General features: G+C 44.2%; 1 protein-coding gene across 4 annotated transcripts in view; it reads right to left on the minus strand.

Moving 5' to 3' along the window:
* Window positions 1-12467, minus strand: part of ZBTB44 (zinc finger and BTB domain containing 44) — a 54720-nt gene that overhangs the window by 13108 nt on the left and 29145 nt on the right. For all 4 annotated transcript variants that reach the window (XM_075909637.1, XM_075909635.1, XM_075909636.1 and 1 more), the window contains one exon: window positions 7070-7154. In XM_075909637.1, the coding sequence (XP_075765752.1) occupies window positions 7070-7154 (85 nt within the window). The remainder of the gene's footprint in view (window positions 1-7069; window positions 7155-12467) is intronic.

A 12467-nucleotide genomic window follows, 5' to 3' on the forward strand; every position in this document is an offset into this window, starting at 1 on the left:
TAAAATCTTTAGGGTGTTCTAGGACTCCTCATTGTTTTTACCATTTTGTTGCTCAGTTACCCAGTGCTGTGCGATCCCTTTTGTAAGTCTTTGCAGCCAGTTCTGGACTATATTCAATAATTCTGTACTACCTACAAATTTTGACAGCTCACTGTTTACCCCTCCTCTCCAGATCATGTATGAATATGATGAATACAGAGATCTTTGTAAAGCAACTTGGGTGACCCAGCTAGTTGCCAATCTCTATTGTGAAAAGTTACCATTTATTCCTACTCTTTGTTTCCTATCTTCTAATCCAGGAGTGGGCAAGATATGGACCACAGGCTGGGTTCAACCTGTCATACCTTTTAATTCAGCCTGCCAACCCCTGTGGCATGGAGCAGTGCCGCTCAAACTGGCTGGCTGCTCCCTGTGGCTCTGTGCTATGGGGAGGGGATGAAGCTTTGCATGCTGCCCTCATCCCCAGCAAAATCTCTCTGCTCCTATTGGCTGGAAACCTTGACCACTTACCAAAATCTTGGAGTGGCCCCCAATCAAAAATTATTGCCCACTTCTAATCAGTTACTCATCAGAAAGAAGACCTTCCCTCTTATCCTTTGTGACACAAGCAGATCAGCCCACCCCTGCAAGGCCAAAACTTAACAAGAGGCATTATGATTGTATCAGGATAGTTCACTTATATGTGAATTTCAAAGATCTACTACACTAGCAACAAACAGGAAGAACTGGAGGCCCTGACCCAGTCCAAGAAGTATGACTTAATTGGGATAACAGAGACTGGGTGGGATGACTCGCATGACTGGAGCGCTGTCATGGAAGGGTATAGACTGTTCAGGAAGAACAGGCAGGAGAGAAAAGGAGGAAGAGTTGAGCTTAGGATAAGGGAGAAGCGGTGGAGGTCATATACCTAGACTTTAGGAAGGCATTTGATACGGTCTCGCATGATATTCTTATTGATAAACTAGGCAAATATAACTTAGATAGGGCCACGATAAGGTGGGTGCATAATTGGCTGGATAACCGTAGTCAGAGAGTTGTTGTTAACGGTTCTAAATCCTGCTGGAAAGGGATAACAAGTGGAGTTCCACAAGGGTCTGTTTTGGGACCCGTACTGTTTAATATCTTCATCAATGATGTAGATATTGGGATAGAGAGTACGCTTATTAAGTTTGCAGATGATACCAAACTGGGTGGGGTTGCAACTTCTTTGGAGGATAGGGACATAATTCAAAATGACCTTAGCAAGTTAGAGAAATGGTCAGTGATAAACAGGATGAGGTTTAATAAAGAGAAATGCAAAGTGCTCCACTTAGGAAGGAACAATCAGTTCCATACATACAAGATGGGAAGCGACTGTCTAGGAAGGAGCATGGCGGAAAGGGATCTAGGGGTCATAGTGGACCACAAGTTGAATATGAGTCAACAGTGTGATGCTGTTGCAAAAAAAGCAAATATGATTCTAGGTTGTATCAACAGGTGTGTTGTAAGCAAAACTCGTGAAGTCATTCTGCCGCTCTACTCTGCACTAGTTAGGCCTCAGCTGGAGTACTGTGTCCAGTTCTGGGCGCCACATTTCAAGAAAGATGTGGAGAAATTGGAAAGGGTACAGAGAAGAGCGACAAGAGTGATTAAAGGTCTAGAGAACATGACCTATGAAGCCAGGCTTCATGAACTGGGCTTGTTTAGTTTGGAAAAATGAAGATTAAGGGGGGACATGATAGCGGTTTTCAAATATCTAAAAGGGTGTCACAAGGAGGAAGGAGAAAATTTGTTCCTCTTGGTTTCTGAGGACAGGACAAGGAGTAATGGGCTTAAACTGCAGCAGGGGAGGTTTAGATTGGACATTAGGAAAAAATTCCTAACTGTCAGGGTGGTCAAATATTGGAATAAATTGCCAAGGGAGGTGGTGGAATCTCCCTCTCTGGAGATATTTAAGAACAGGTTAGATAGACATCTGTCAGGGATGGTGTAGATAGAGCTTGGTCCTGCCTTGAGGGCGGGGGGCTGGACTCGATGACCTCTCGAGGTCCCTTCCCAGTCCTATTATTCTATGATTCTATGATTCTATATGTAAGAGAGCACTACGATTGCTCTGAACTCCAGTATAAAGAGGGAGAAAAACCTGTTGAGAGTCTATGGGTTAAGTTTAAAGGAGCAAACAGCAGCGATGTTGTGGCTGGTGTCTGCTATAGGCCACTGAATCAGGTGGATGAGGTAGATGAGGTTTTCTTTGGACAACTGAGCGAAGCTGCCAGATCGCAGGCCCTGGTTCTCATGGGGGACTTTAATCACCCTGACATCTGTTGGGAAACCAATACGGCAGTACACAGGCAATCCAGGAAGTTTTTGGAGAATGTTGGGGATAACTTCTTGACACAAGTGCTGAAGGATCCGACCAGGGGCCGTGCGCAGCTTGACCTTCTGCTCACAAACAGGGAGGAACTAATAGGGGAAGTAGAGGTGGGTGACAATCTGGGAAGCAATGATCATGAGATGGTAGATTTCAGGATCCTGACCAAAGGAAGAAAAGAGAGTAGTAAAATACACACCTTGGACTTCAGAAAAGCAGATTTTGACTCCCTCAGAGATCTGATGGGCAGAATCCCATGGGATGCTAACATGAAGGGGAAAGGAGTCTAGGAGTGCTGGCAGTATTTTAAAGAAGCCTTATTGAAGGCACAGAAAGAAACCATCCCGACGCGTAGCAAGAGAGGCAAACATGGTAGGAGACCGGATTGGCTTACCGGGGAAACCCTTGGTGAACTTAAGCACAAAAAGGAAGCTTGCAAAAAGTGGAAACTTGGACAAATGACCAGGGAAGAGTTTAAAGGTATAGCTCGAGAATGCCGGGGGAGTATCAGGAAGGCGAAAGCGCAAATGGAATTGCGACTGGCTAAGGAAGTGAAGGATAACAAGAAAGGTTTCTACAGGCATGTTAACAAGAAGAAGGTGATCAGAGAGGGTGTGCGGCCCCTAATGGAGAAGGAGGTAACCTAGTGACAGATGATGTGGGGAAAGCTGAAGTACTCAATGCTTTCTTTGCCTCTGTATTCACGGACAAGGTCGGCTCCTGGACTTCTGCGCTGACACAAGATGGGATGAAGATGGACAGCCCGTGGTGGGTAAAGAACAGGTTAGGAACGATTTAGAAAAGCTAAACGTACATAAATCCATGGGTCCGGACTTAGTGCACCCGAGGGTACTGAGGGAGTTGGCAAATGTCACTGAGGAGCCTTTGGCTATTATCTTTGAAAAGTCGTGGAGATCGGGAGAAATCTCGGATGATTGGAAAAAGGCAAATGTAGTGCCCATCTTCAAAAAAGGGAAGAAGGATGATCCAGGGAACTATAGGCCAGTCAGTCTTACCTCGGTTCCTGGAAAAATCATGGAAGGGATCCTTAAGGAATCCATTTTGAGGCACTTGGATGAGAGGAAAGTGATTAGGAATAGTCAGCATGGATTCACAAAGGGCAAGTCGTGCCTGACCAATCTGATTAGCTTCTATGATGAGGTAACTGGCTCGGTGGACATGGGAAAGTCAGTGGATGTTATATACCTTGACTTTAGCAAGGCTTTTGATACGGTCTCCCACAATATTCTTGCCAGCAAGTTAAGGGAATGTGGATTGGATAAATGGACGGTAAGATGGATAGAAAGATGGCTAGAAGGCCGGGCCCAGAGGGTAGTGATCAACGGCTCGATGTCAGGATGGCAGTCGGTTTCTAGTGGAGTGCCCCAAGGTTCGGTTCTAGGACCGGTTTTGTTCAATATCTTTATTAATAATCTGGATGAGGGGATGGATTGCACCCTCAGCAAGTTTGGGGATGACACTAAGCTGGGGCGAGAAGTAGATACACTTAAGGGCAGAGATAGGGTCCAGAGTGACACAGACAAATTGGAGGATTGGGCCACAAGAAATCTGATGAGGTTCAACAAGTGTAGAGTTCTGCACTTGGGACGGAAGAATCCCAAGCATAGTTACAAGCTGGGGACCAACCAGCTAAGTAGTAGTTCTGCAGAAAAGGACCTTGGGGTTACAGTGGATGAGAAGCTGGATATGAGTCAACAGTGTGCCCTTGTAGCTAAGAAGGCTAATGGCATATTAGGTTGCATTAAGAGAAGCACTGCCAGCAGATCCAGAGATGTCATTATTCCCCTTTATTCGGCATTGGTGAGGCCACATCTGGAGTATTGTGTCCAGTTCTGGGCCCCCCACTACAAAAAGGATGTGGACGCATTGGAGAGGGTCCAGCAGAGGGCAACCAAAATGATTAGGGGGCTGGAGCGCATGACTTATGAGGAGAGGCTGAGGGAGTTGGGTCTGTTTAGTCTGGAGAAGCGAAGAGTGACGGGGGATTTGATAGCAGCCTTCAACTTCCTGAAGGGAGGTTCCAAAGAGGATGGAGAGAGGCTGTTCTCAGTAGTGACAGATGACAGAACAAGGAGCAATGGTCTCAAGTTATGGTGGGAGAGTCCAGGTTGGATATTAGGAAAAACTATTTCACTAGGAGGGTGGTGAGGCACTGGAATGGGTTACGTAGGGAAGTAGTAGAGTCTCCATCCCTAGAGGTGTTTAAGTCCCGGCTTGACAAAGCCCTGGCCGGGTTGATTTAGATGGGATTGGTCCTGCCTAGAACAGGGGGCTGGACTTGATGCCCTTCTGATGTCTCTTCCAGTTCTACGATAAGGGGATGATTTGAGAACATGATCTTGGTAACTAATTGACCATTCATTATCAGTGGGAAATAGGTCAATGGAGTTACTATAGAGAACTTTCTGGGTGTCTGGCTGGTGAGTCTTGCCCACATGCTCAGGGTTTAGCTGATCACCATATTTGGGGTCGGGAAGGAATTTTCCTCCAGGGTAGATTGGCAGAGACCCTGGAGGTTTTTTGCCTTCCTCTGTAGCATGGGGTACAGATCACAGCTGGAGATTCTCTGCATCTTGGGGCCTTCCAAGTATTTGAAGGCTTCAATATCGGAGACATAGGTGAGAGGATTATTCTGAGACATAGGTGAGAGGATTATTCTGAGAGGAGTGGGTGAGATTCTGTGGCCTGAACTGTGCAGGGGGTCAGAGTAGATGATCATAATGGTCCCTTCAGACCTTAAAAGTCTATGAGCAATCATTAACCCATTCATTAACAGACATCAAGAGTAGATGCTAGAGTGTATTTGTCTGTATTTACCTATATCCTGTTAGCAGTTTATCAAGAGAACCTAAAAACTAATTTGATTACAAGTCCGTTTTCATGCCTTAATTGCCTTACATTATCTAGGTGACTATGATTGGTTAATCTTAAAATAAAAAAATGAGACTCTGCAGGAAATATACACCTACATAATATTACCTACATTATCTTCAGCTGGTATAATGAAGGACTGTCTAATTGTATTATGTAAATGAGTGTAACTGGTTTGTACTTGTGCATGCATGGGAAATAGAAGATTAACTTTAAAGCAAAGGTTCAGAAATTATCTTCATTACCTATTCTTCCTAGGACAAAAGCCCTGCTGTGACAATTTCTGTGAGGAGGCATGTCAGTCTGCTAGAGAACTCAAAGTAAGAAGTGGGTTGTGCCCACGAAAGCTCATGATCCCATCTACATGTTATGTTAGTGTCTAAGGTGCTGCTAGACTATTCTAGTTTACGTTTTTTCAGTTACAGACTAACTCAGCTACCCCTCTGAAGCTTCTGTATCTCTAGTTTGCTGAACTTTAAACAGGGAAGTTCAAGTGATGTGCCTGAGATCTTCCAAACTGATATTTGGAACACCTTGGAACAGACTTTACATCTAAGCTGCCTTCCATCTTACCTATTGAGATAATTCCAAAGAGACTTTTGCAAGTCATCAGATAAAAACGTCATAGTTTGAATCCTGATTTAGACAGACAGACAGACAGGATTCCTTAACCATTTCAATAACTTTCTTATTTTTATTAATAAATCTTTAGTTAGGTTACTATGGTTTGGCTGATAACATGGTATTTGGGTAAGACCTCAAATATGTATTGCTGGGACCCAGCAATGACAGAGCCCATGGTGCAGGACTGGTAGCTGGGGCCCTGGGCATGGGGGCGCTACATTCCCAGGTAAAATATTTAACTGTATAGGAGATACTATTACTATTTTTGTACATTTTTATATTCCTGATTTGGTGCTAGAAAAGTGCAGCTGCTAGTGATGAAGTCCTGTCTATTAGACACCGGAATTGTGTCATAGCTCCTGGAATAGTCCCAGATAGGGTTCATACCTCTTGCACAATTCCACTGATCGAACATTTAAGCACTAGGAAATTAATACCCTAAAAGCTTCACTGTGAAACAGTGTGTCTCCATCCATACTGAGACAAACCCCACAAAAATTGGGAAATAAAAAGTTAAGGCTAAGCAACTGCGCAAATCCCATACTCCGTCCAGTCATATGCCTTCCTTTCAATATAACTACCATACACTTCAGTCCACGTCCCCATAACTTATCTATACTGAGGTATGCCAGCCTTTGATCATCTACTTTAACAAGCTACCTGCTCCCAACACAGCAAACTATGTTAAACATCTACAACTAATAGTCATGAGACAGCGCATTTTAATACAGGACTGTAATATTAAGGAGGACAGATTGAGGCAACAGAGTTACGGTTGTGGTATGCACAACGTAGCTGTCTGTTTCTCTGGGTGCAGGAGAAGATATGTACTGTTATATGGATTCATTTTTCATTTCCTTGCTTTTCTGTCTCATATAGAATGTAAGTAACAACCTTAATTGCTTCACAATGAAGTGTGTGTATGAATATAAAGGAACACAAATACACAACACAGGAATAACAATGACTTTCCTCTTCAATTTAAGTTGGAAATTTCACAAAAAGAAACAGTGCAACTAGGAAGCAAACACACTTTCATTATCTCTGCTCTTCTGAAGTATTTGATCATTCAGGCACTGATTGTACTTGGTTCAACACATAGTATATGTACGAGCAGCTAACCATTCTCTGCTTAGGGCTGAGGCAAGCTATTTATAGCACTCAAGCACTACAGAACAGTTTGCACACTATGTTGGTACATACCGATCATCATCATCTGCATGAGCATTAGTGCCAGAGGTACTCTGAAGTGTGGGCAATCCTTCAGTGACCCCTTCATCTATTGAACCTGGGGAAGAAAAAAGGAACATCAATTTGCAATTTAATGCAAGTAAAAGTGCTCAAAAAGTGGGTAACTACATGCAAATTTCTCTTCCAGAATTGCCTGCAGATACTTCTTACTTCTTACTGGTTGGAGGCACACTAAAACTGCCAGAGAATCTTCAAAACCAATAGTAAGACCTCACGATTCTTCTCTACTATATCAAGAATTCGGCAGAGAGAGGGGCAATTTTAATATATGCTCAAATATTCAGCGTGTTAACAAAGCGTGAGGATAAACTCAAAGACAAAAAGTTGTGTTAAAATGCAGTAATGTTCTCAAGAAACGATTCCCCCCCCCCCCACTCTTAACACTTTTAAGACAGAAAATGCTAATTTCAGGTAAAACGGAACTGTTTCACAAGATTTGTCCAAATTTTAAGCTGCACTGACCAATTTACTCCAGCTGATCGCTTAGATCTTTATTTCCCATGCCTTATGCATCCTCCATACATAATCCTATTTAATAGAAGAATGCCAATTCCAGGCTCTTGGTGCCCTTGGCTGATTAAAAATGCCATCCAAAGGAGACTAGTAGTATACCCACCACCTGTTGCTGCAGAAGAGAAGAGAAGCTAGTTTGCATAATGGCTCATTAGGGCACAAAATGCCTTAGGAAATTTAGCTAGAGGTTTGGAAACAGATCTAGTATAACTTCAGCAAATCCTTACTTTCTTTATTTGATCATTGTTCAGACAAGTCTCTTTGGATTCAATGACAGTTTTGCTTGAGTGAGGGCTGAGTAAACTCAACAACAGCATCAACGTTTGACCAGACATCACCCTAACAAATTGGATAAGGAAGTTGATCAGGCCTTAGTGTCAATTTAGTTCCAAGACATATCTTCTTCGGCTATCCCTAAATGGGAGGGCATCTGGGCAGACCTTCTTAAATCTGTCATGCCACAAAGATCATGGGAATTTAATTCCAAAAAATACATTTTTCCCTTTTGATTTTTCTATTCCAGCAAAAATTAATAAGGTTCTGCCCAAAGATATAAAAAAGTTCCCTATGTTTTGGAACTGTTTGAATGTGACACTCCAAAGTTATTGTTACAGACAAACACAAAAATAAATGTCATTGGATTGATTGTAAGAGCATGCTTCACTCAGTGTTGGTGTCCAGCACGATCTTGTGCAAACCTCAGAAGTATAACTGATCTGCAGAAAAGTATGGTCATGGACATCTTAAATTAGGATATAAAGGGTTAACCGGTTATCTGGTAAGCATTTGCCTTAGCGGGGTAATCAGTTAACCGGCATCTGGACTACCTTAGTGAAGACAGATCAATATTCCAGATATACAGGTAAGCTGCTGAGGAGTCACGTGAATTTTTAATTCACCCTTTCTCTTCCCATCTTGCAAAATAGCCTGCATTTGCTGAACTTTGTACAACAAAGACTCTGTAGTACCTGCATATCGGAACAGATATCTGGGGGTTTCACTGAGGAAGGTAGCAGGATTTAGAGGGAATGAGGAAAGACAATGGATGAATTCCAACACACTTCAATAGGAAAGGATCCACTCTCAATATGGTCTCAAGTACAACCTTAAAACAAAAACACCACCGCCGTTGGGGTTTCAGAAGAGATTGTCAAACAGGAGATACAAATGGACAGAGAAGAGAGACACCATGAGACGGAGACAGATGAGGACGACAATGCTTATCCAAAAGAAAAAGTGATAGAATGGAAAATGAAAAACCCTATTCAGATGTGAAGGAGTCACAAGGAAGGCCCATATTTCCCAATGAAAAGAAAAGGTAAGGATCCCAAATATCATGGTCCCACATTTTGGGGTCACTGAGGAAAGACTCACCTCTGATAAGTTTCTGAAAACAACATTATGAATATCAAATTTAAAACTGTGGTTTGGTGTGATTTAAAATAAGCTGAGTATTGCTGGGTACACAAGATAAGATGTAATACAATCTATAAAAATAAAAAAATGAATTCTACATTGATTTATCCTTTACAATATTGCCAACTAATAAAATCTAGTATAAAAAAATCCATTTGCTGCTAGAGTTTTCATTTGGTGTACTTATCTCTCTGATGGGAGTGATATCAGTGTTATGAAAATACCCTCTCAAACATAACTAGTGTTACTACAATAATGACATAATGTATGTACAAAGACTCTCCCGCTGGTCTCTCTCCAATGTTAAACAATTCATAAGAGCACTTTCTAAGTGATACCACGTACAATAAACTGCACATGAGCAATTCTTGCATTGCCCAAGTAGTGAATGAGAGCTCTTTACAATATAAGAAAAATAGGCAGAGGAGCTTTTATGAATGCACTATAGAGCACTAAGATAAACATGTCATTTTAAAGGGGTAACGTGTTCAGGGAAGAGAATGTTGTATTTTAACATACCTCCTTGCTCCCACCAGTACTGCACTGTCCCAAAAACTGTGTTTTATCATACATTTGGTATAGTGCGAACCCTCAAAACCCCCCACAAAAACACAAGGCACGTGCACTTCTTTAGAATGCAGCAAAATAAGAATATAATCTATAATGATGGCATAATAGTGCTGTGCAAACAATGCTAAATGTAAATTCAAACACAAATCTTAAGAGTCTTTTATGCCAAACAGCAAAGGCAACACTCACAATACTGTTGTTGAAACATTTAGCCAAACTCTTTTGGTAAAATATTGGTAAAATATCATAAAAATTGGAGGTATGCTCATCACTACATCCTGTACATAGATGACAATGCCTATAGAGGTATGATGTGCTGGAAATAGGTTCTGGAGGCAAGCCTGCCTTTAGACAAAGGGATGTGGATTTACGTCTCTGCAGGGAGATATCTCTTGGGAACTTGAGTTCAGTGAATATTAACTGCAAGGCAAGGTAAAGACTGGCAACATTTCAGGGGGTCTGCAGGTGAGGCAGACAGACTGGTGCAGCTGGGAGCTGTCTCTTAGGATATGTCTGCATTAATGGTGGATTGATGCTGTGATGATTGGTTTACTGGAGGTCAAATTAGTGGATCTAGTCAAGACCCACTAAATCAACAGCTGAACATGCGCCCAACAACTCTTGTACTCCACCGGAATGAGAAGTTTAAGATAAGTTGATAAGAGTTTCTCTCGTTGACCCAGCACAATGTAGATACTGCAATAAGTTGACCTAGGTATGTCAACTCCAGCAACATTGTTCACGTAGCTGGAGTTGCATAACTTACATGGATTTACCCCATAGTGTAGACTTGCCTTTAGTCTAAACCAGCGTTTCTTAAACTGTGTTTCGCGGCACACTGGTGTGCTGCGAGGCAGTCCGAGGTGTGCTATGGAGATCTGGTGATCATATGTCCCTTTTTTCCCCCAGGACAGTCCCGGATTTAAAGACACCTAGCGCTAGTGCAGCACAGCAGCAATTCCCCGCCTCCACCCAGCACGTAAGCGGCTCCCATGGTGCTTTGCGCAGGTAGTCAGGGCTGCTGCCAGTGGCGCGCAGTGTCCAGAGCTCTGAGCTCCTATGCAGCATGCGCCACTGTCCAGCAAGCTCCTCCCCCCACCGTGTGGCCCCTTCTCCGCTGTGCACTGCCAGCTTGGCCTCCTCCACCCACAGCTGCTGGAGAGGGAGGGGCGCTAGTTGGAGCCGGTGAGCTGCTCCTGGGAGCTGCCACCAGAGTCCCGGCAGAGCCCAGCTGCAGAGTGCTGCAGAGCGGGGTACATTCGGGCTCTGCTGGTGTGCTCTGTGCACGGCCCCTTCTCCTCCGGCCCCTTCCCACTCTGCTGGGGGAGCGGCAGTGCATGGACTCACTTGCACTGCTGCGCTCCGCAAGCCAAATCTGGGAGGGTGGGGGGTTTCTTCCCCCCCCCTCCAAGCGCTCCTCCTAATGGGAGCCAAAGCTGCTGCGGGAACTGGAATGCATTAAAATTAGCACCGCGGGCGCCCCAGCTCCAGGCCTGGCAAGCAGTCCTGCATTGGAAGCAGCTGGGGCCAGAGCTGCAGGGACTTCTGGGGCCCGACCACAGACTCCAGCCCCGCAAACTAGAAGGCAAAAGTGGGGGAGGGGCTCAGAGAGAACTAGGAGGAAGGAGGGTGGGAGAGGAAGGGGCTTGTGCTGAGGGGAGGCACAGGGCAGGAGAAGAAAGGGGAAGGCACCAAGGGACAGGGTGGAGGAGAGACAGATGCCAGGGGGCCAAGAGGAAACAATGAGTAAAAGGGCAGGAGGCGGGAGGGGAAGTGTCAGTGAGGGTGCAGGGTGGTAGTGGGAGAGGAGAGGAGAAGGGCACTGGGGGCAAGAGGAAGCAAGGGGAGGGGAAGGTGCTGGAAGAAGGGTTGAAAGGAGGTGGGGCATGAGGAAGGCAGGGATGGAGCAAATCATGTGTGAAGGCACAGAGGGGCATGAGAGGAACTGGGGCAGAGGGTGGTGAGGGTATGGGCATCAGGAAGAAAGAGGACAAGGGGGCGGGGGCAGTGAGGGAAGAAGGAAGCACCAGGAGGGAAAGTGCAGGTGACAGGGGATTCTGGGGGTGAAGCAGAAGGGCAGACACCTGCAGGGGAGAGACCAGCGCCAGAGGAGAGAGGGTTTGGAATGGGCCAAACTCATCCTCTATGGGTAGGAGGATGGTGGGAAAAGTTCTTAGAGGGGGTTACTTTCACTTCTAGTCATGGGTCCATGGCAAGCTTTCGTTCTTTTTTTCCTCTCTCAACAAAAATCCTTGGTGTTCCCCATAAAAAACAATTATTGTTTGGTGTTTCTTGGTCTTAAAAAGTTTAGGAAACACTGGTCTAAACTCTAGCAAAACACTCTCTTGCTAAAGCAGAGGTGGCTTACAATGAGATTCTACTATGTTGACCTTGGGCCAAATTTTTTTTATCTGCAGTCATGAAGGTGCAACATGCTACACCAAACCATTTTCAAAGCTTACAAACATTTGATTTTAAACTTTAGAGCATTTAGTCAAAATGATGGTCACTAGCCTAGTACACAAAAGCATGGCACCAAACCCAAACCCCTCTGTTTTGTGGTATGTGTGTTCTCTGTCTCTCTCCTGAAAGCTGGAGAGCATGGTTAAACCTTCTAGAAAATGTTGTGAAGCTTCAGCCTTGTAAGATGGCATTTCCAAAGCTGCTTCTCAGTAGATGTCATTTCCTAGTTAAGGATTCTGGCTAGATTGTCTTTGGCAAAAGAAGGAAAATCAGTCACACACATACCAGGGCTTGATCACCAGCATACATTCAGTGCATCTGTTCATTTTCTAAGAGAGTCCTAGAATTGAACATTCAGACATGCACTGCAGTCTCTCTCGCTCTCTCT

This window comes from Pelodiscus sinensis, chromosome 26 (assembly GCF_049634645.1).
Source record: "Pelodiscus sinensis isolate JC-2024 chromosome 26, ASM4963464v1, whole genome shotgun sequence".
NCBI classification, from domain to species: domain Eukaryota; kingdom Metazoa; phylum Chordata; order Testudines; family Trionychidae; genus Pelodiscus; species Pelodiscus sinensis.